Source organism: Homalodisca vitripennis, chromosome 4 (assembly GCF_021130785.1).
Source record: "Homalodisca vitripennis isolate AUS2020 chromosome 4, UT_GWSS_2.1, whole genome shotgun sequence".
Classification (NCBI taxonomy): Eukaryota; Metazoa; Arthropoda; class Insecta; order Hemiptera; family Cicadellidae; genus Homalodisca; species Homalodisca vitripennis.
Genome location: NC_060210.1, coordinates 41,223,914 through 41,249,223, shown reverse-complemented (window position 1 = coordinate 41,249,223; position 25,310 = coordinate 41,223,914). Strand labels below are relative to the sequence as shown.

Genomic DNA, 25,310 nt, shown 5'->3' with positions numbered 1-25,310 from the left:
AGAAGGACCATGTTATTAATGACTTGGAGACATCTGTGTCTTTTAATATATATTACATATGGTCAGATCCTGATTCTGCTGGTGATACCCACTCATTTTTAAGGTAACTACATGAACAATTTAAAAAATATTATGAGCAAAGAAAATGTGTAAGGAAACGACTAAATTGAAAAATTACATGAACAACATTAGTTCTCTATATTTTGAGTGAACTGTTATATAAAGAGGTTTTGGGAGCCTTAGTGTACCCGATACTCAACCATACCTAATCTGTAACTTCTAGCCTAGGAAATTAGGTGCTATTTGTTATGTCTATTGAGATATAGAATACTCACTAAAGGGTTGTAGCTGCTGCTGTGGCGCCGTCCACGCCTTGGGAGGCTTGGCCTGGTAGAGGCCCGAGGGCTCTGGCAGTACGCCGTTAGTAGCAGGGAGAGGCTTGCCGGACACACTCTGGAACACGGGTGCTGGAGGAGGCGCGAAGGCCGCAGGGGCCGGTGCAGGCGCTGCTGGCGGGAACATGTTGCGTGGAAGCGATGCGACTTCTTGGAAGGCGGCGTCTACTGATCCTGTCTCTAGAGCAGCTTCCCAAGGCGATTTTACTAGCCGAAGTCTGGGCTGTGCGAACCGCTCCTATAATAATATTGTACTCGTTTTCTTTCGAAAGGATTCACTACAACATGGTGAACTACAACATTTATTTTTACTTACTCATTCACTGACCTAGAAAGTAATTACTAAGGTCAACCCCGTAGCGAAAAATAACCTTTGGACCCTCAGCCGATAGTGCCTCGATTCTCTGCTAGAAAATGTGTATTAATAATTTTGAAGGAGTTTGATTTTCTATTTCTTTCATTGAAAGTTATTGTGAATGACTTGTGAATTAATACAGGCCGATAAGAGTAAATTTGCAACAAAATGCCTACTCTGCTTTACCAAGTCAAAATCAAATCAAATCAAATCACGTTTATTTCTACACAAAAATGAAAGACAAAAGTACATCTTTATATTGAAAATGATAACACACGTAGCGTTTGGATATCTAATTAATATAAAATAAACAAAAGTATTTCAGTAATACACTTCAAAATAATTAACATGAAATAATTAACGCTGAAATAATATAAAAAATACTATGTCACCTTAAATAAATCAATGTAATAAATAAAGAGATAAATTGAAATATATATATATATATATATATATATATATATATATATATATATATCCACATACATACACGCATACCTAGTAAAAACAGCATTAAATTTGCTACATAATTTCTGAATAATTTAAAATAATATGGGAAAAGAGCATATATGGGCCTTGATGGTTGTGCGTAGACTCGAGTTGAAATTGTTACAATTCGAATTTTATCTTGAGCAGTGTACCTATATTACTTTTATAATTTATTTTTAATTTCAAGAAGTCATCTGAAGCAGAATAACTTATGGATATGATTTGGAATTCTGATAATTAGCAATATTGTAGAGAAAGTAAACAAAAACAAATAAAAATACTGAGTGAACAAAAATTAATAAAAATAGGATAATTACTTAAGTAAATGGATTTTCTATCTATAGTTTGAAGAAGAGAATATTACAGGACTACTTCTTACGACATTACTAACAGCACTATACGAGTGTTATATACTCATTCTTGAAGAAGTTTTAGACAGACGGATTAGACAGACAGGCAGACAGACAACAGACATACAGACGGAGTCCATGCACACACACACACACACACACACACACACGAGCACTTTTACGCTTTCATGAGGTCCAAATGTTATTTATTTTAAGTTAGGGGTGTCCATAATAATAACATGTGTTTCTGGCTTGTTAGTTACAGTTGAATACACATAGCAAGTTCCTTTTGACAATTACAATAACTATTGAATTACGCACATCTGGAAAAGATCATTGATTACTGATTAGACCACCCTATGGGTTTTCTACGACTAAAGAAATTTTTTTAAACATTAATGGCCGCATTGAGTTGTACTGAATGAACATGATTGCATTTCAGTGTTATGAGACAACTAAGAAATTAAATAGTTAATAAATATTATTTGCCTATTAATTTGCTCAACAATATCTCACAATTGAGCTCCATTCCTTAATTTAACAGAATACAAATGATCATGTAATTATTATTTACATTTATATATTTTGGCATATCACAACTGTTTTTATTATTTTAAATTATGTATTATGAATCAAACATTAAAACGAACAAATGTTTTATTTGCAGTAAGAATTCAATTTTTTTTTTAAATTTACAACAAGTAATCAAATTGAATCCAACTTGTTTGTAACTATTGTTCATTGCATGGCTATTGTGATCTACATAGGCGCTTGCCTAAATATAAACACAAGACTCACTAGGAATTTGGATCAAGATCAGGAACTTGCTCAAGAGTCGAGAAAGTACTACGTGTTTTTTCAAAACAAAGTGGTAATTTTACCTGTATTTCATTCATCTTCTGAACATTCTCAACTCGCTGGGTTCCATTCTTCAGGTAAGACGGTGGTGGTAGCTTAGCGGTCGGAGTAGTCGGCAGCAGTGATGGTGGTTGGTAGCTCTTGTAGCTTGTGCCTTGTTGATTAGTTCCTGAATAGTTTACACTGCTCTCAAAGTACGATGTTGTCTTTACGTTATTCTCGTCAACTACCCACTTCTCGGATTTCTTGCGCCGCTTTGCAAATAGCTCTGCTCCTGTGTGAATAAACATGTTAGGTGTAACAATTGTTACCTGCTTAGCCTACCCTGTTCACCTGAAATAGTTCTTAGTATTAGACAACTGTTACTTAGATAAATATATCCTATTTAAATTCTAAACTTATTAAATTATAATTAACATTTTGAAGAGATTGCGGACATTTGCCATTGTTGTGTTCCAACAATAGAAATCCCTAGCCTACCTGAACCACTTCGAGAGAATGTGGTTTTGTTTGCGTTTCTCTTGAAGATATTACTATCGCCATAATTGATTAGTGTACATTTTTAACGTATCCTCTTGTATGTTGTATTTGGCAACTGAAGAAGATATAGGCCCTACTGCAGTCCATGAAACGTCGCGTATGTAGCATATCCGTTCGTATCGTTAGTGGCAAATGTTCGTAATCATATTCCTTCAAATAATACATTGGCAATAATGGATTTTATGAAATGAATTTATGACATCCTGAAGGATTCATAAAAATCAATTATACAGTAAACATTGATATAAAAGAGTTAGTTGATTAGCCTTCATGCAAATTTGAGATTTTTAATTGAAATTAGTTCTTGTTTGCAAAATATTTCAATTAATAAGTCAAGCTTTACAAATGATTACGTAAATGGTCTATTATGAATGAACTTACTCAAAGTCTGTTATTAAAGTCGTATTCAATGCACACGGCGCAGCGGTTGCACTGTTCGTTGTCGTTGCTTCGATTGATCTACCGATCTACCTCCTCACTCGGCTGACTGATTGCCAGGTAGTCACCTTGACCAAGTTTATCCGTCCAATGAATCACCTGGCATCACTCAAGGGTCATCTGATCCGCAATTGATCACTACTTTCAACCGTAGCCAAGTACGCTTTCCTTTGCTTTCACACTTTGTTTTGTGAAATAGAAGTGGGAGGTAATGTGATGCAACTATTTGTACAACTGAACTAACGTCACATTAAATTATCACCTCGAGATTTCTAATTCTGGTAAATCAAAGTAAGTAAACTAGAATATTTAACCTTTTATAGACTGTTTTGGTCGTTAAAGAATACCTAACTTAAAACATAACCTAAAATTCAAGTACGAGTGGCATTATAAAATAAAATATTAAGTGCTTAACAGTAGAAAGCATGGTGCATGACACAAACTGTAAATATTCAACAAAGTAATTGTATTCGATAATGGAATATATACGCTCTGCTTTCAAACAGAAAAATTACACTTATTGAGAGAGACCACTATCTCCATGAATACAATTGAAATGCGCGTTGAGGATTTTCGTGTGTGTGTGTCTCTCTCTCTCTCTCTCTCTCTCTCTCTCTCTCTCGCTCTCTTAGAAAAATTAGCTTTTTTTCTCAAATTATACACTAATAAATACATTAATAAAGATAAAAATAAGTGTATGCTTCGACATAACCAGAATATTTACTGGAAACCTATTTGAGATTAGCTAATGTACACTTTCTAGAAACATGATTCGGAATGTTACAAAACGGAAGTCGTTTCACTTAATAGACTTAATTCAATGATGTTGCATTGAAAAGGAACGCCATAAGCCCTGTATGGCATTCCAAGAGAAGTGTTCGAGCGGTTTTCACGCTGAAAAAGTAGCCAAGAAAAGGATAATGAATATTTGACGGTAGAACTTAGAAATACAAAGTTGTGATGAATAACGTCTTCTCGTCATGCACAATGTTTCGTTTGGTCTCACGTGTTAGTTGTTTACAGAAACGACAACAAGGGTTTTCCAAAGCAGCATATTCATTTTTTATGGATGGATAAAACCTACCATCAGAATTGCGTGGTCAGTAATTTATGTAGCCATCAAGGGTGAATAATGAATTTAAATGAATTAAAAGTGTCAATATTGCTGGTACTACGATCTTTCTAAGCACCCTTTCAGAAAGATCTGTTAGTGGTCTTTTTTCAAAATTTTCAGTATATGATGCTCACAGTGTAAATTATATAACTGAGCATTTAGATTGATATTGCAATTACGAAGGATTTTGTATCTTAGTGCCCTCTTATGTCTATTGACGGCAGCCTCCGGAATCTTGGCTCCAGATTACAACTTATTTGAAAGAAAATGGTTTATTTACCTTTGCCCTTAGGGGCATTGAGGTCTCGAACCAAATCAAAACAGACCTCGGGGCTAAGGCAAGGCTCAATGTTGTACCCTTGCTTCTGGAGACTCGTCAAGTCTTGCACTTGGCCTCTGGGATCCATCACCAGTTTAAGAATCTTTTTGGTGGATGTTTCCTGAAATGATAACAAGTAATATAACCTTTGTTTAGTCAGTTCTTACTCTACACATTAACGCAGCTATAGTGAGAAAGTTGAATCAATACGAACGTTGAATTCACCCTCCGCCTAGTGGAGAGTCTAAAACCTGACGTTGTCACATATTCGACTCCTGGGATCTGGAGTCAACATCTGCCTGAGAGATCAACAAAAGGTCGGTGATGTAGAAAATCAAAACGAAATCGTTTTGCATCATTTCGACATGAGAGACACTTAGACTACAAAAAAGTAATCTAATTTGTGTTGAAATAATATATTAAAGTAAATATTTAAATGTATTTGCTATAATTCCGTAACAATTACAATTAAGTGTATTATATATTATAACACGTTACAACACATAAGTGGCAAAATAGATAGCGATAGTATTCCTTGCATTTTAATTTCCTTTTTTAAGTTACTACTCAATAACATTTATATAAATGGTATAGCTTACCAAAGTTGTATACAGATAGTCAAATTTGAATAAGTTTGAGATATAATGAACTTCTATCCTGGTCCATAGGCACTCTAGTTTTACAAGGTATGAGTACCCCACCCCAACTGACAGGATTCTCTGAGCTTGCATAAAGAATTTCAAGTCTAAAGCTTATTTAATTCTCAAGATGTCATATGTACAGACTTACAGAAAATAATTGTTACATCTCTCCAGCAGGCCAAAGAGAAATTTTGTTATCCTACTGAGTGATAGGCTGTAGTGACGTTCAGCCGAATTTCGTGATTGACACAAAACAAAAAAATTCACTTTTGTATGTATGTGTATATTTAGTCATGTAGTTTCAAGCAAAATTAAGTCTAAAGATGACATTTGTTTTAAATCTCTTGCTAGATAATCCATTCCCATTTTTTTCATTAAGTTTGCTATTGTAGCAATGTATAATAAAAATCTATGTACCAAGGCGCCAACAGATGATACTGGGGTATGTTTCATGTGCTTATATATCACATGTTAAAATGTCATATGATTGTTCGCAGTTTTTTTTACAAATTTATTTATCCTGCAATTTTCATATTTTCTTCATGGTTACTTATAAGACCAAAGTAACAATTATAGATTAAATTATTTAATTAATTAGGCAATCGTTCTGAATTTGTTAAATAACATGCACAGGATTTGAGTTTACATGCAAAATTTCAGCTCCAGTAATAAAAAGTGGTTAAATTTAAGCAATTTATTTTTGTGTTACGACAATTCACACACAGAGAGTTTGCAAGCTAATAGTAGGAATGGAAAAAATGCATTAAGCAATTTATTTTTGTGTTACGACAATTCACACACAGAGAGTTTGCAAGCTAATAGTAGGAATGGAAAAAATGCATTAAGCAATTTATTTTTGTGTTACGACAATTCACACACAGAGAGTTTGCAAGCTAATAGTAGGAATGGAAAAAATGCATTAAGCAATTTATTTTTGTGTTACGACAATTCACACACAGAGAGTTTGCAAGCTAATAGTAGGAATGGAAAAAATGCATTAAGCAATTTATTTTTGTGTTACGACAATTCACACACAGAGAGTTTGCAAGCTAATAGTAGGAATGGAAAAAATGCATTAAGCAATTTATTTTTGTGTTACGACAATTCACACACAGAGAGTTTGCAAGCTAATAGTAGGAATGGAAAAAATGCAGTTTATTAATTTGTCCCCCCTTAACCTATAACGATTGTCCTTGTAAACAGTAATTTCAAATTAAACTCATTAGAGAAGATGCAATAACAGAACACAGTATCTTCTAGTTTGTAACAACGTAACGTTCCTGAGAGATACGGTATAAATAGTAGCCTATACCTCAGTATGGGTTGAAGACTGAGTTGAGAAAGAAGGAGGGTGGTGTTGGTCATCTCCAAATGGTATCGGAGGAAACTGCCCTTTCCCTTCACCTGAAACAAAGTTGTCGCCAGAGTTCCCTCGTTTTGGAGAATATGAAATATAATTACACAAATGTGATTAGCAAACTTTGCAGAAGGTTAATAGTATGTTTTGGCTGAGACGTTGCTAGACGTACCTTCATGTACCCACTTGACAGATCGTTTCTTGCGGTTGACGTACATGGACTGGCCCTTGCTCTGGCGGTTACTGATATCGCTCAGGGAGTGTGAGATGCGGCGTGCCAGATCCACCTGCTCCTCCATGGTAGGGTGGTGCGGCCCGTAGAAACTGGAGGAGGCGTACATCTTCCCTGTCACAACACATCCATTACAGTGACCGTAGCTGAATGAAGTAAATAGCATTTGTTTTACACAGAGCAGTACTCTGATTGTCTTTGAACGTGCCTTTTGATTGAAACTTCAAATCTTTAAACGTATTCAAGGCTGACTTGGCCGATCAAACATTATTGGGACGTAAATTATGACCACAATTAAGGTTTGATATAAGGTTCCAGGGGTGGTAACACATAGGTATACATATATTTTTAAAATTAAAATAATACCAATAATAAGAGTTTTTACGTTGTTATTTATTCGATTTTTTATCAGATGAGTCAGTTTAGTACCTTGCACTTAGCCCTAGAAGGACCTTTACGCCCCTTAACTTTTTTAGTTACGATTTAATCATTACATATTGTATTTAGTATTACTCGTTAGCGTTATTCGCAAACAATATAATTAACAAAAATTATGGATCAATTATTTTGAACATAAATCCTGTACTAGCTTTGTTGAGTATCTCCCGATTGTAAAATATATTAAAGTGTACATTACATTTTGTGTTTCGTAAAAACAGTTACAATTCTGGAATAAATAGTTAAAATTATTACTTTTTTAAAACAAAAATACACGATTTTACGGGAATCTTTGAAAGTACAGAATTTTTGCTTGTTTGTAAATTATAAAATTTGAGCTCTTCACTCACCTATTTCCCCATTATTAAAAAAACCAACATTGGGATTGTGCAGATCCACTGTAGAAGACCTAATTCCTTACGATAAGATTGTTTCAAATCAGGATCAGATTGCAAACAACTAGTTTTTGCAGATCTCGTTGTTGCTAGTGTTAAGAAAAGTTGCGGGCAAAACCTGGATTGTTAAATTATGATAGACCAATGCCAAACTTTGTTACCAAAGACAGTTCAATGTCAGACTCCTCACTGAAGTTTACGTATGACCAGGATCAGGCATCAGAATTCGCTAGTGGTATGTCATCTTCCGCTAATCGCAGCTTCTGGGTCTGGCCGTCGGATTGCACTGTTAACTTAATTCCAGTGACCCTACTGTGTTTGTTCTTTACTGTGTCACAATCCGACGGGCAGACCTAGGAAAAATCAGAAGCGAATCTGTTGACTTATCCTAGTTTTAACCTAATAAGATATCCGAGTGATACACATTTGCTTTAAATGTTTTATGATATCGTTTAGGTTTGTGGTGGTTATCCATTCAGTAAATAAATGTACCATGCCAGAATGCTAAACACTACGTCGTGTTTTCATGTATAAACTTTAATTGTAAAATTACCAAAATAAACCAAGTTAATAGACATCTTTACCTAAATTTTCTGTCGAAAGGATTTCAAATTTGGTAAAATTTAGATTAGTCTACAGCCGAAATAAATTGTAAAGATAATTGAAGAATCTGTTTCAGGCATAGATGCCATCAACTTTATAGGAGATTTTGTGAGAAATATGACTTACTGTTCCTGGAGGGGGTGACCTCCCCCGAGTCCGTGGCGGGGGTGAAAAGCTTCTCGAGATCAATGGGTTTGTTTTGTGCGAGGCCATCGTGCTCGTTCACCCTCACCCCACTCGCGTCCTGCAATGAAACAGCAAAGGTTAAGAAGAGGTCAACATGAATCCTAAAGAGACAGTACAAGGTAAAAAAAGCCACAACATGACATAATCAATGTTAATTATCGTATTTTTTTATTATCGGCTATAACTTACTTATATTTAATTTACTCACGAATGAGAAGGATCCATAAATGATAAAGAAAAAAGTAATTGGTTAAAGTTTTGGGATCTTTGCAGAATCACTTGGGAAAGATGGCCTCCAAGCATACTAGCGTACAGTGTGGAGGGAACTGGGGAACCCAAACATTTATATTACAAGCCGTAGTACACGCTGACAAGCACGATATAGTAATACAAGTATACCTGTTGTGCGTAGTATATTCGATGGTAGACTGGCGTTTCCAGTTCATGAAAGCAATTGTGTTCGGTGCTCACGGGAAACTCAATCCAGTCTGAACCTTCATTGGATTTTGCACGAAAAAATCTTTGCAGTAAAGGACCGTAATTTACTTTCTTTAACTCTAACAAGCTTATGTATTCAATTGAAGAATGTATACCACCATAATCACAAAGAAATAAGGTGATATTAAGTTGGTTATTAAATTGAGAATACCTGCCTGAGCAACCCGAGTGTTCAGCAATCAGCTCTTTTTAAACAAATAATTAACAAACGAACTATGGAAGCCTTATAGTTAGATGTATTTCAAATTCACAAAATTCACATTTATCACTTCAGTGCTTATTACACAGCGATCTTCGTTTTTTTTCAAACGATGTCAAGTCTACGTCAATAACTTACCCATTAAAAAATTGTGGGGGGGAGATCAAGACGACTGATATTTTTCCGCAGTGGGCAGAAAGTAAAGCAAGTGCAGTTAACTTCTCATTCCCCATTTTGTTCCTTAAAAAGTACTTGGCCTGTTTCAATATTGAGAACGATCTTTCAGTTATATGTCAGTAATACTGAATTATTTAAATAATAATAATAGTTGTTTGTTTGAAGTTTATTTTTGACGATGGAAAGATTGTGAAGGAAACAGGATTCTTCCGGACATTTACTATCGTTCAGTGAAACAAAAAATCAGTAACACTACGTTTCGAGATCTGCAATATGATCTCTTCTTCAGGTAAATAACTAACCTAACATAATTACAAACTAGGTTAAAATAAACAAATCATACCAAAGCGTTGTGGCACGCCTAAGTCAGGAATCACAAACACTATGTTGCGTGTCAACATACGGGCTGCCTCTAACCTACTTGGGCTAGCCAATAAAACAAAAACTATTTTTTGATCAAATGGATTGTTTAATTTGCTTACCATATATGTACAAGTTTCAACACGTAACGCTAATAAATACAATTTTATTTCGAAAAAAAAATAACATCCTCTAAAGCAAATTTATTATTAGCACAACTCTATCTAGCTTGACAAAGAATAATAAAGTTTAAGTTAGACAAAACACGGTTACGTTATAGGTTATGAGTGTTAAGCGTGACACTTTTACATTATAGCTTTTTAAGTGTCCCTAAAATATAAAGATTAAGATTGACAAAACAGAGGTTGTGGCTATGTGATGGTTAGTGGTTGGTTACTCATTTTTATTATTGTGGCTCTGTAAGTGTCACTGGATACTAAACTCAGTCAGACAAAACACGGTTACGTTATAGGTTATGAGTGTTAAGCGTGACATGTTTATATTATAGCTGTTTAAGTGTCCCTAAAATATAAAGTTTAAGATGGACAAAACAAAGGTTGTGGCTATGTGATGGTTAGTGGTTGGTTACTCATGTTTATTATTGTGGCTCTGTAAGTGTCACTGGATACAACACTAAGTCAGACAAAACCACGGTTACGTTATAGGTTATGAGTGTTAAGCGTGACACGTTCATATTATAGCTCTTTAAGTGTCCCTAAAATATAAAGTTTAAGATCAACAAAACAAAGGTTGTGGCTATGTGATGGTTAGTGGTTGGTTACTCATGTTTATTATTGTGGCTCTGTAAGTGTCACTGGATACTACACTTAAGTCAGACAAACCACGGTTACGTTATAGGTTATGAGTGTTAAGCGTGACACGTTCATATTATAGCTCTTTAAGTGTCCCTAAAATATAAAGTTTAAGATCAACAAAACAAAGGTTGTGGCTATGTGATGGTTAGTGGTTGGTTACTCATGTTTATTATTATGGCTCTGTAAGTGTCACTGGATACTACACTAAGTCAGACAAACCACGGTTACGTTATAGGTTATGAGTGTTAAGCGTGACACGTTTATATTATAGCTCTTTAAGTGTCCCTAAAATATAAAGTTTAAGATCAACAAAACAAAGGTTGTGGCTATGTGATGGTTAGTGGTTGGTTACTCATGTTTATTATTGTGGCTCTGTAAGTGTCACTGGATACTACACTAAGTCAGACAAACCACGGTTACGTTATAGGTTATGAGTGTTAAGCGTGACACGTTTATATTATAGCTCTTTAAATGTCTTTAAAATATAAAGTTTAAGATCAACAAAACAAAGGTTGTGGCTATGTGATGGTTAGTGGTTGGTTACTCATGTTTATTATTGTGGCTCTGTAAGTGGCACTGGATACTACACTAAGTCAGACAAACCACGGTTACGTTATAGGTTATGTCTGTGTGCGGTGACGCGGTTACTATTGTAACAGAGACTGGCCTTGAAAAATAACGTTTAAGTTAGATGGTATTTATGCAGTATAGGCTACTCACGATACATACTCGGTTGTATGAATATACGGGATTAGTAGGAAGTTACGTTAGGTTAGGTTTGGCTAATATATAATATTAATGTTGATTATGATTACGTTTGTTCAACAAATATTTATTACAATACAGTTATTAGATCTCTCAACATTTTCCCAGGCCACACATATTGTGGGATACATTCGTGATCATACCCACTTTTGGGTACTAAATACACCTAAACAAACAACTATAACTTCCATCAATTTTATGAATGAACGAAACTAACCTAACCATAAGTTCCTGTAAATTTTGTATCTACAAAAAACCAAGGCTGCTAGGCGACGTTGTTGCTTCTGAAAGTCTTTCGAAAGGTCAAGATTTGTAAGTTGTCTCATAAAACATGTTACATTTTTTCAGTATATTATGTTACCTCCTGCAAAACTTCAAATTAAGTGGGTTCATTATAATGCATAAATACCAGTTAGAAAAAAATTAGGTGCATAATGTTATACATATCCTTAGGTATAATCACAATATAAAAATAATTAAATTCGTGTTAATTAAAGTCCATACAAAATAATATTACGTGCCTCCAATTAATAGTAAACTCTTTACTTTTAAAAGGAAAAGATTGGTATATTTGGAACATTTTGAGTCTAGCTGGTTATAACTTAAATATCTGTGCCAAGTTCCAGCGTTCAAAGCCAGAGAGATAGAGCGGGGGCAGGAGTAGTTAGTTGTAAAGATGTAGTCATCATGGCAAACATTTAAAAGTAATGTACTCTGCTCTATGTTAAGAAAAGTGTTTGTCTATTTGATATAAACTATAATTTTATTAATATTATATTTGAGCGCTGCAATTCTATTTGTTTAAAGATCGGTGATCAGGCCTGTACTCACACTGGGGTTTTCGGGCAATTTTACCGGGCCCAGGCCGGGCCTGGCCACACGTCAATTTGACCGTGTCGACGGACTAAATTCCAAAATCACTGTGGCAGGACCCGACTTAATATATTTTCCGTGGCCCGCCAAAGCTCAATACGGCCCTGTTGGTTATACAGATGTAACAGATCAGTGGATTTATATATGTTTTGACATTGGCAAAAAGTGTAGGAGTGGTAAAGTGAGGTTATGTTTCGTTATTCTTATATTGGTTGGTTGTTCAATGTCCAAAGAAACAGTGATATAGTCACTTACTTTTATCGTTATTTTAGTTATAGCTTCAGATTGAAAAGTTGGCTGTAAGTGCGGGGGAGCTAATATGCGTTGTGTGTGTGTGTGCAGGTAACTTACCTCGCCGTAGGACATATCGCCTGCGCGCCGGTCTACACACGCGGAACGGCAGCGGCCCGAGACTGCCCGGGCTGGACTTCCAGACCCTCTGGCCCCCCGCCAGACCATAACGCGAATATTTTGAGCGGTCGCACTGTTTACGCCGAAAATAAACAATCCGGGAGTTAATAAACATTGTTACGCGAAAAACTCGGCCCCACAGCCACTGCCAGCTGAGTGTGCGGCGTCTTTGATAAATCCGACAGGATTTTGTAACCACTGATTCAGAAACGCGAGCATATGCCAACATGTGACTATTAATGGTCTCGCTTGTCAGTCGGACACCGAGATTAGAAGGCGGAGAGTCAAAGCGAGTAGTGTCATTTGTTCTCAAGACAAGACAGTGCATATAAATATCTTAGAACGTAGGAAAACAACGGCTTCAATAATTAGATTATTCATTATTTCTGAATCGATGAAAAAGCTCATTTTTCTGTCACAAAACAGCTACCCACCGAGTCGAAAATAAAAGAGAGAAACACTAGATTACTCAAGGGAATAGCTTTTTTAAATGATGGTACACCTCTAGTTATATTACACGTCGTTCACACCTTCACTGAGGCACTAGTCTTGTTCAAACTTTATATAGTGAGGATATATAACTTTAGGTCAGGGAGGATGTGTTAAATTTGGGGACAGTATTTAACTTCTTTCCGAGGAAAACTAAACTACAAGATGTTGCACATTTTTGGCGTCGATTTCCAAAAATAATTTATTTAGGAGCTTTATATAAGAATCTAATTAAAATACTAAATCCTATCTTCAGAAAAATAAGTTCAAGATAGAGGCACGGGCGTCGCCGCCATAGGGGACATGTGGGACGCGTCCCCCCCAATATTTGTTCCCTCCATAAATTTTATAAGAAATTGAAAAGAAATACTAATATTTTTAAAAGTACATAAATTACACAGAATGCGTGTATAGATATTTGTTTAAGTTTCCAATTGCATTTTTAGACATAACCAAAACCAACTTGTTTCAAAGAAAAACCTGCTTCTAGAAATGTAAGATTTGGATTTAAATTAGAGTTTAAACGTCATTTCAAGGTCACAATGTTTCAAGACTTTTCAGGGGAAAGATCTCCACATGTTCTGGGGGAAATTCTCCCAGACTCCCCCTCATTCGTCTCCCCCGAAGTTTTGATGTTGACGACGCGGATGGATAGAGGTAAACAAACTAATAGTAAGGAAAACATACTATCCGGTTATTATATCGGCTAAAAATGGAGTAGTACAACTATGTACAATCACAGCTTTCTAATTTACCGCTATCAACAGTTAGACTAAAAAGGTCTACTAAAGCGTTTATACAATACAGGTCATACGTTGATCACTAATATGTTTAGTGCATTAATATACAGCCTGGAGACTATTTGTAGACATACTTCGATTAAATAAAACTACATGTAAAGTATTTTAAATAAGTTTCTTTCTAACTTGATGAATCTTATTATTTTAACATGATGATAATTCCCAAGTAAGTATGGGTTATAAATTCCATGACAATATACTTTTAGATACTTGCTATTTTCGGAAGATTATTTTTGATTTCAAAAACATCATTACATTTTAGGGCAATATTTGGTTTCCACAAAATCTATGCTAATGGTGTTTATATTGACTCTGGTACTTAGTTTTCCTTGTTTTTTTTTATCTATTATCTGTGGCATAAAGAGGCAAAAATTTGGTCAAGTACAAATTGCCAATGTTGAGTTTGGCTCCAGTTTATCTTCCTATAACGTGCAGCATCCGAAATCTGAGGCTGTCGCAGACTTGACTCCAGAAATCTGGAGGCATGTTCGTCTGAAGGGAACCAAAAATAGTCGGCGACGAAGAACGAAGGACCTCAAAACGAACTCCCCGTATCGTTTCGACGTCAGAGATACCCAGAGTACAAAAAGTAGTGCAATCTAGGTGAAGAGGTATTCTCGCTATCTCACAAAGCACGGATCTTGTCAGTTAACATCACCGCAGTTGTGCGCCTGGTGAGACAGCGAACTGGAACCCAACTCAACATTCGCGCTGAATCAGCCCTTCCCATCCTAGAGCAGCGTTGTGTGAAGAACAAATTGTTCCTTTAATTTTATGGACAATTGAGTTTCTTTAAATAACCACAGTGAAATATTATTACATAGCGTAATATTAAAACAGACGGTATGAGCGCGACGGTCTCGGGAGAATACTGTACATTTGGCAGACCCCCAATAATAGTAACGGTCAGTCTAGTTACTGTCTTCCGCCCACATGACGGTTACAGACCCGATTACAATAATCCTCCAGCATTCTCGCTAACACGTACAACATCGCAATGAAGGAGGAGGAGCTCTTCTTATTGGAATATAAATTTTCTATTATTTTACTAAAGAAAAACTCACAATTATCCAATAATTTGTGTATTTTATCACGAGGCCTTTCGACATCGAAGATGCCATCATCAGGCAGAACTCGAGTCTCTCACTAAAAATATATATTTGAAGTTGTATTTTACTTCACATCAATTTCAAAACAGGTTAAAACTATCTTTACATTTTTTTATATTCACATTTTATCTTTTTCATTTACATAATAAACTTTTACAATTCTGTCTCAAGTTATTCTAAAATGAGTTCAGTATCAGTGACAGTGGTAATTAAAATTTTCGAGAGCTGAGGAAAATATAGAAGCCGCTTGATAAAATTGTGCTTGACCGGACCTTGTAGACATCCATCAGTGGTGAAGATAGTTATGATGAAAGAACGGACAGTAACTATTAAGTTGTTGTCTCGCTCATCCACTCCTCAGAACAGCTTTGATCCACATTCTCGAAACAGGGAAGGGGTTCCTGTTTGAAAACTATCAATACAATAAGTTCGAGCCTCTTTTCACTAGCGAGCACTTACCTAAAACTACATTTTGAAAGAGCAAATAACAGAATATGTACCTGCCCTGTTTAGACCATCAGCATAGCAGACACATGTTGACTGTGTACTTCTTCCCTAACGGACGACTAAAAGAGAAAACCCGGGCCCAAGTAGTAAGAGATAGTGCAGCAGAGGGTGAACGAGTAATGAAAAAGCGCCTTTAGGCTTTCAGAGCTTAATAGGCCGTTTAAAACATTTTAACTGACCCTACTGACTTGACTTAGCGTCCCAACATTATTATTTATAAACTATTATTACAACTATGTTTTATGCAACTTAAATTAAAGTGACTGTTTTGAACGTACATGATTTTTACTATTAACCATCCTTTTTATTTTATTAATAACTAGCTGTTTCCTGCGACTTCGCACGCAATTTCCCGTTGAAAACAGTACACTATATTCACTTCTTTTTATATCACATTCTAAACATTGCTGAGATAATTGACAGTCGTTCCTTCGTGAGTCTCTTGGGCGCATTATGAAGGTATGTATCATATTCCTGCCTCTATCTTTTGTGGTTTTTGCTAGGTGTTGATAAGTTATTCAGAACAGTTACTGTATACGGATGAATCTCGGTAAACTAATTAGGTTATAAAGAAAATCACATTCGGTCTGTTAAAATTAATTTTCTGTCTAAGATATTTCCAGTATTATTTTAGGAGTGTGCCTTCAAGAAAATGTATCAAAGAAACCAAGTTTCGATCATAAAGTGTCTTCTTTCGGCTCTTTTAATTTACCTTCGATGTAACCAAATTCGATTACCTTATGTGCAAACATTCACGGATTTGTATAATGAGGTTTTCATAATAGCGTTTAATAGTATTTTCTTTGAATTAAATAGTTTATTGATCATTGATGCAATCTGAATTTAAAAACGCTACTGATCAAGCACTTTACAATAAAAATGTTTTAAATTTTAAATGTAAACAAATGTATCTGTCTCTTTGATGAACTTCAGCTGAAAGTATTATCAGCTGTTAAGTATCAGTTCGCTTTGTATTACGTGTCGTAGCGCAGTCTGTCGGATCCAATATAAAACACACCAACATCAACAACAATTTATAATTAAAAAATTAATGAAATAAACTATTAAAATCTCTAAAAGTATGCCTATGTTACTTCCAGGAACGTGTAGAATCACTGTACAAAATTTCACGATGTTTCGTGCATTGGTTCCAGAGTTATAACGGAACATACAAACAAACATTCACATTTATATATATATATATACTAGCTGTTTCCCGCGGCTTCGCACGCTTTTCGTAAGTTTTGCCCGCGTATGAGCATTTCTGGTTGAAGTAAATTATATTTCCAACCCCGATGTAGATTTTACCTTGATGTCACGATCAAGAAAATATGTCAAAAATGTATTGTACATGCATAATGTATTTTATTACAAAGTGGTCTACCACTCAACCTTTAAGTTCAACCAAAAATTTAGTTTAGACAATTATACATCATAACTTAGCGCCTTCAAATAGTGTTTCACTGTTTAATATACGTATCTATCTCGTAATTGCAGGTTATAATGTGCAGGCGCTTTGAAAACTTTTCTTCATTTTATTCGTTTATATTCACGACATAAGCGAATAATTCAGATAATAACTATCCTATCTTCTAAGTTAGACTAAATTACGGATACATGTGAAATTTGATTGAAATTGGTTCAGTCGTTTTGGAGTTTATTGGCAACATACATCGTGACTCAAGATTTTTATATATATATATATATATATATATATATATATATATATATATATAAATGTGTGTATATATATACAGTATATATAAATGTGTATATATATATATATAAATGTGTGTATATATATATATATATATATATATATATATATATATATATATATATATATATATAGATAAAATACCTGGCAAGTAATAGTAAAATTAGATTTAATACTAAAATTGGTTAATACAACGATAAATAAAAATATAAAGATGAATAAAAAGTAGCTTATGGCGAAATTTAAAAAAAAATGACGTTATACTCAACTGAATGTGATTTAAGGTTGTTAATAAGTTGAAATATTTTTAACATGAAAAAAAAAAACATAATTTAAAAGAATATCTTACTACTTTTGAACTTTAAGTTCTTTTTTTCACTACCGTAACTTATTTGAAGCTTGTACTAAAATAAACTCATAAATATGTTTAAATCATTTACACAATTTTATAACTTTACTTCAGTCTTGTAAATTATGGTATTGGAATAATATGAATAAACTTATTTTAAAAGATTGTAAATCATCAAAAATAATAAATTAAAATGATTTAAAAATGTATTAAATAATGTTTTGAAAGTTTGTAACACATTATCAACAATACTATTGCAATGATTTTGGATAATTTTAAAATAATACATCATTAATAAAATTAGATTTCAAAATAATTTTAAGATTATTTAAAACTCTTTTATTACCGACTCATTTTGAATTTATATTAAAATAACTCACAGTATTTTAAAAATAATTTAAAATTAATCTCTCGCTTATTGGGCATTAATAAACAAGTAGTTTAAATCAAGCAAAGTAAAGGTGTGTCAAAAATTAATGATCATTACACTTTTAGCTCTGAACCCATCGATTTTACTTGTCATTTATATGAATCTTAAACGAAATTGTTAGTTATTAAATTATAAAGAGATCCAAAATCTTTTCAGGAACATTATCCTGTATTCAAGATCTGTGAAGATCAATACGTTATTGCGCTCTAGTATCTTGACAAGACAACAGTTAGACAAGCTTGTGTGAAGACACTCTTGAGATCGACTCACTGGGAATTTACTCACTCTAGTGCGGAAGTGCATGCCTATGCCATAGTGTCCGGTGTCTCGAGGGTGACTGACTCCAGAGCCAAACCTTGGACCTGGACTGGCCGGAGTCTATTTCAGTAGCTCACTCTGGCCTTAGGCCAACCGCCACCATTGTAACCTTATCATCAAATCAAACAATGCAACCACCCGTAGACGCTTATAGACCCCGCAGAACCGTCTCGCGGAACAATGCAGAAATAAATTCACCTGTCAAGAAAATGGCCAAAATGTCAAAAGTCAACGACCGTTTTGGTATATTTACATACCAGACAGAATTTTACTATTAGTTACTGTCATGCTGTAGTAACTTTCTTGAGTTTTTTCAAATATTTCCCATAATTAAATTATATGAGAAGACAGCAGTTAACTATTTTATATTAATTTTCTAAATTACATATGTACAATTACCTTTTAAATTGACCGAGATCTTCAACAGTTTTAAGTCTGTAATAATGAGCCGAATTCATTAATAATTTGAAAAATTTGTACAATGTTTTGAATATTACATTGAATATTAATAAAGCATAAGAAAATCATCGCATCGTTGTCCAAAATAATGCTATGAATTAACACACTCCTTAGTAACTTTTTTATATACTACAATTCTCTTGATCGTTAATATGACAGTTGCCCACCCAGCTATTGATATAACCTTTGAAGTACCAGGGATGTCGATTTGTATTCGAAATTGCTTAGTCTGCTGGTCTAATAACAAATATTCCACGTATATTAGACTATACCATAGCCTATTGTGGGTATATGTAATCAACTGTCCGTGCAAACCTCTTTGTAACGAATATGTTCTTCACGCGTGCCCCTGTAAGGATAAATTTCACTAGGTTCTCAGTCTAAGTAAGATCCCTTTACTTCTCTGTGTCCGGAATCCAGCATAGCATCATGGTCTTCACAAGATATATATTCCTTAACATTGCTTCTTGAAAGATTTTGGGTTGGCTTTCGATCACCTAGGATCTGGATCCGTAATTTGTGTAGGCTCTTGGCTTCCTCTTAAATTAAATGGATTAGTGCATATTTAGATTAACCCTAATAAACATTGGGTTGCTAATTGTGCTCTTTGAGAGATTTTAATAAGCGGCCTACACTCGTTATTCGATTGTTACTATCCAACTTTTCGATGGTACGTAACAATAACATTACAAAATAACAAATCCAACTATGGCCTAAACTTACACATCAGAAATACGTTACAATATTTATAGATTGCGCGGATAGCGCTGAGCAACCGCTTCTGTGAAGGCAATATCCAAACCTACGTATGGGCTATATCTTGAGATTGATCTACATAATTTCCTCATATTCATCGTCATTTTCAAATTCTCAACAAATTAATTACTTCTTGCTGTTTGTTTACATGGTTTACATGACAAATGACTGTAACTAATAAATAGGAATCATATGTTTTGTTAAATAAATTGTAATATCGAATTATTCATTCAGATAAAAACAATCAAACCATTCTATAAAAACAACCGAATAAAGAATGTAGGCCGCTTATTAAAATCTCCCCAAGAGCACAATTATCAACCCAATGTTTATTAGGATTAATCTAAATATTGCACTTACATACCCTTTAGAAATTAATAGCTCTTCTTAATTCTAACCAAATTCAGCTTCACAATCGTCGTTTTTTTATCAAACCTATAATAGCTCAGCGCCTGGGTCTTGTATTAGCGCTCCTACTCGTATAAAGGCTTCGCCGTCTTCATCTCAAACCATGCTTCTATTGGTCAAAATATCAATGATCAACCATAATGTGCATCAGATGCTCCCCTGACATATTTCTTCAATATCTTCACGAATATCAAGCACTTATTTTGTTATCAGTAGAAAAGGAACTCATTATTCGTGTTACAAAATAACACAACGCAACGCCGATTCTTACTTGAATACTGTATCTTTGACCAGACTAGCTGGATAGATTACGTCATTGGACTTAAAACTAATAAATACTATTTAAAATAAAACTATTTAATTTGATATTCCTGTTTACTTTACTTAACATTTAATTTAAATGGGTATGACCTTGACACATAACATCATAAATGAGAAATATCAATCATTTTATCTACAAGTAACTTTTATATGCATTGATAAGATTTCTATGTTTGAAAATAGCCTAGTTTAATATAATTAAAGATTAAGTAAAAAAAAAACATATTCGTTCCCGCTGGACTCAAACTTCGCCTCTTACATGCATGGCATTATATTCTTTGTCCGAACATTATTTCGTATGTGTTTGTTTATATCACACATTTATGTTTAAATAACCAAAGAAACATGTCATCGAAAGACTAAATACCTGTCAAAGATAAATTTTACACATGTTGTACGAACCACATAACTAGTTCTTTATAACCTAGTAATACAAGTTCTTTGTTTGGTCCTTATTCTATGATAATCAGCTTGCCAATAAAGTATTACAACTGTATTTTTGACCTATACGTGACATTCTTTCCCTGTGACTAAATATCATACTTTTCAAACCACAATATGGTGTAGTACCAAAGGACTTTTCTCTAAACAAGAAATCGAACGTCAGCCGCGATAGTTATTGTGGAGGTCGAAATGGGTAGGTATTACAGGGGTTTAAATATGTAATTATATTTTGTTTTGAAGATCATATTTTTTAGCTTGACACATTTAACACCAGGGAAGGGGAAAAAGTATTCATTCCTCCCTGCTTCAAACCAACATAGGGACACGAAAATAAATAAAGGTGTCGACGAAGAAGATCAAAATGAACTCTTTACATCGTTTCTTTATCAGAGATACCTAGACAACACATTGCAGTATTATCTGCTTGAAGAGATTATCTAATTATCTCATCAAACGTACATTTGAGTGCAGAACGATGTTTTAGATACGATCTCTAAGCACGATGGAATAACCGAGTTTTCGTACATGACGTAGTTATGGTGGGAAGGGTTGATTCAGTGTGAATCTTGAACTTAGCTCCAGTTCACCTTTCACTTAGTACAGCGTCTGGAATCTGACACTGTCACAGACTTGATTCCAGGAAGAAACGAATGCTTTACACTGGAGACAACTCTTATCAGCGTCAGACAACTAGGTAAAGAGGCTGAAAGTCACAAATTTAAAGGTCTGAACTATTATTTACTTAGATTTGTCTTTTTCTTACGAGTCATATGCTATAATATTATACATCTTAAACTACCTAATTACTTAATGTTTAAACTCGTAACGGCCTAGCGTAGCCATATGCACATTATTATCTGAGCTGATAGGGATTAAGTAAGGGGAGTCCAAAAGGTAAAACGAATTTTTTTATATTGAGTTTTGTGTTGATTATTATACTGTAGAACTCTTTCTAATGACGTATATGACTATGGTAAACCTGCAAAAAACTTTTGATGTGAGAAAATCATGCCTGAACATACGAGATATGTTTAAAAAATAATTTTGTATAGTAATCATTATTCTGTATAGGTATATAACTTTGGTTTACTGTGTTGACTTGAATACAATGAAAACAGCTGTCCTTTATTTCATCATTTATTTGTTTATGTTTCTTTACGAACCAAAGTTGGCTTTGAATATGCCTCACATACAAAACATTTATATTACCAACGTTGAAATTTATGCTGCTGTGCTATCATTCAATTAGGGCTACTCCAGCATGCGTAAAGTGATTAAAAGTAGGAGCCTACATACTTGCAGCTATGAAGCAGATGAATTTGGACCAAGTTCAAAAAGTAGGAAAGGCAGTGAGTGATTTAGAAAATTTGTCAAAGAAGGAATTTTCTAAAATAAAACTTGAAGATGTTTGTTTAACAGGAGTCATAAGACCCCGATAATCTATTTTATGTTACTGGATTGCACTAAAGTTAGGCTAATCCATATTTAGTATGCATAGAATGTTTGTTTTTACTTTTATACAATTTTCTGCTTAGTAGGATATTTTAATATTTCATGTCACATACCTTAAAAAGTATTATTGGTAGTATTTCTAAGTATTAGGTGGGTTGTTCCTAGAGGGCCAAATTCAAGGGTTTTTTTAACTACAATCGGATCTTAAGTAAAAACAGCAATGTTTGAATTAAAAACATTTTAATAAACGCAAATAACATTAAACTTCGAAATTTAAGTTTACTTTAGTGGAAAACCTATCCTTATATCAGAAGTTTCCTTTAGTATCAGCAGAATGCCAATTTTATTTCTGTATGTAACATGTCTCAGGTGTTTCTGCAAGCTCAAGGTCAACTTGAATAGTGTTCGTATTTTAGTGAAAATGTCACTTGTGTTCCCGATACTCAATATATTAATAGCCTGCCAAACCCAAGTCTGTACCATGTCTCAGATGATTCTGCAAGATCAAGTTCAACTTGAATAGTGTTCGTATTTTAGTGAAAATGTCACTTGTGTTCCCGATACCCAATATATTAATAGCCTGCCAAACCCAAGTCTGTACCATGTCTCAGATGATTCTGCAAGCTCAAGGTCAACTTGAATAGTGTTCGTATTTTAGTGAAAATGTCACTTGTGTTCCCGATACTCAATATATTAATAGCCTGCCAAACCCAAGTCTGTACCATGTCTCAGATGATTCTGCAAGCTCAAGGTCAACTTGAATAGTGTTCGTATTTTAGTGAAAATGTCACTTGTGTTCCCGATACCCAATATATTAATAGCCTGCCAAACCCAAGTCTGTACCATGTCTCAGATGTTTCAGCAAGCTCAAGGTCGTCGCAGTGTCTGCTAGACTGTGTGGATGTTGTCTGGTGTTTATGCAGATGGCCGCCATAAGTAGAGCAGCGATAAACAAGCGGACTGAGCTGGCAATGCATGTAACATCTCAGTGGAGAGCTGTTAAATTCTACATGTTTCTCTATTTTATGTAAATGTCGAAATATCGCTATAACAACATCATTGGCCTTTTATTGAATTATGATATTAATTTTACTACAATACTTGTTTTAAGTATTGAAATTAAATTACTGTAATCCTAGACACACGCTGTGACAAATATAAAATATAATTTAATTCATTTGTATAGTATCTATTCAGATCCATAATGCTTGATTATAAAAAATGCTGTGTTTAATTTACCAAACTGTCAAAATAGTTCATAAAATGATGCGTCAAGTTCCAAATGTACGTGGCGATTTTTACTGATTACATGTAATCTATTATTTATTTTGTGACCATCAAATGTCAAGAATGTATAATAGATATAGGTTTAAGTGTGTTTTTTAATGGTTATATTTAATGATGAATGTTAAAAATGACGGTGCTACAGTTAATTTCTTCTTCTTTCATTTCACTGATTTATTAACAGTCATATTAATATACATTTATGTTTACCAGGTGTTTAACATCCGTTTTATGGATAGCACATTTAATTAAATTTAAATTTCATTGTTTTACCATAGATTGCTATTATTGCTGAAAACTGAGACCATTTTTATTACCCAAGTACCAATGAAACTGTAACAGTTTAAATAAATCAACTTATAAGTTATACTAATTATATATTTTAAAAGTGTTACTAAATATGATGCATTTGTATTTAGTGTATAAACCTAATCATAATTTAGAAGAATCTATAAGTTTTTTTATTTAACAATCTCAATACTGTGAATAGTAAACAATAACATGACATTTTCTATATACTAATGAATCATTATATTCGTGGAATAAACCAAAAAGAGGGATTCCTTTATTTATGTGAATGAAATAGTATACGGTTTAGGATATTTAAGTAGTGAACATGCGTGGCGAGTGTTTGTTGGATGATTTCTTAGGTATCCTGGTAAAAATACACTATGTAAGCCTTCAAAAAGGTTATATAATAAAGTAAGGGGTAAAAGCACCATATCATCAGCTGTAGTACTGTACACATTTGGAAATTTGAAGTAAATCTAAATACAGAGCCGGTGAACGCATCACCGACTAGTACCTTATATTTTGCTATATTTTACGAATTATTTTAAAAGTTTCTCTTAATGTCTAAGCTCTCAATTAATGGATAATAGGGCCAGGGCCTATGCATTTTGGAACTGTCGGGGTCTTTTATCCTTAAGTTGGCTCATCCCGTGGATTAATTCACTCAAAAATCATTTCCCGGTTCTCCCTAACTTCTCGTCCTCCCACCAAAGAATCCAGCTATTCTCTGCCTAAGTAATGTAATCTCACACTTTAATATCTGCCTGACTTTGAAAATAAAACTTTGGAACTGAACCATCTCAGCTTTATTTCCCCTTCATTTTTTCTCTTTAACCATATCTAATCTTATATATCTTGTGAACGGTACTGTCATAGACTTGTTCGTTTGAAGAGATACAAAAATAGTCGGCGACTAGGAAGATAAAATCAATTATTTACATCGTTTCGACATCAGAGGCACTTATACTACAAAATATAGTATAATCTAGGCGAAGAGATATTCTCATTGATTCATGGGGGAAGGGTTGAATCAACATGAGTGTGAATGTGAATAGCTTCAATGTAAAGAGTTCGTTTCTTCCTGGAATCAAGTCTGTGACAGTGTAAAATTCCAGACGCTGTACTAAGGGGAAGTTGAACTGGAGCTAAGTTCAATATTCACATTGAATGAACCCATCCCACTATAACTACGTTATGTATAGAAAAATCAGTTGTTCTATCGCGATTAGATATCGTGTCTAAAATATCGTTCTGCACTCAAATGTACGCTTGATGAGACAATGAGATATAACCTCTAGATGTACACTAAATTTTGTTGTCTAGGTATTTCTGATAAAGAAACGATGTAAAGAATTCATTTCTAGCTTC

The 25,310-nt window shown here is 34.2% G+C and overlaps 1 protein-coding gene and 1 long non-coding RNA gene across 11 annotated transcripts in view; one reads left to right on the top strand and one right to left on the bottom strand.

Annotated features, from left to right (window-relative positions):
* Window positions 1-25,310, bottom strand: part of LOC124359192 (translation initiation factor IF-2) — a 102,651-nt gene that overhangs the window by 9,670 nt on the left and 67,671 nt on the right. For 9 of the 10 annotated variants that reach the window (XM_046811732.1, XM_046811733.1, XM_046811729.1 and 6 more), the window contains 6 exons: window positions 8,651-8,768; window positions 7,029-7,202; window positions 6,812-6,903; window positions 4,820-4,979; window positions 2,471-2,721; window positions 336-633 (listed from right to left, as the gene is read on the bottom strand). In XM_046811732.1, the coding sequence (XP_046667688.1) occupies window positions 336-633; window positions 2,471-2,721; window positions 4,820-4,979; window positions 6,812-6,903; window positions 7,029-7,202; window positions 8,651-8,768 (1,093 nt within the window). Of the gene's footprint in view, window positions 1-335; window positions 634-2,470; window positions 2,722-4,819; window positions 4,980-6,811; window positions 6,904-7,028; window positions 7,203-8,650; window positions 8,769-12,748; window positions 12,889-25,310 lie in introns of those variants that run through there. The other variant, XM_046811739.1, reaches the window with a different exon arrangement.
* On the top strand, window positions 3,350-24,737 carry LOC124359193. The gene is made up of 4 exons (XR_006922126.1): window positions 3,350-3,716; window positions 8,601-8,829; window positions 13,859-13,954; window positions 23,221-24,737. It is a non-coding gene; the product is annotated as an uncharacterized LOC124359193 (long non-coding RNA).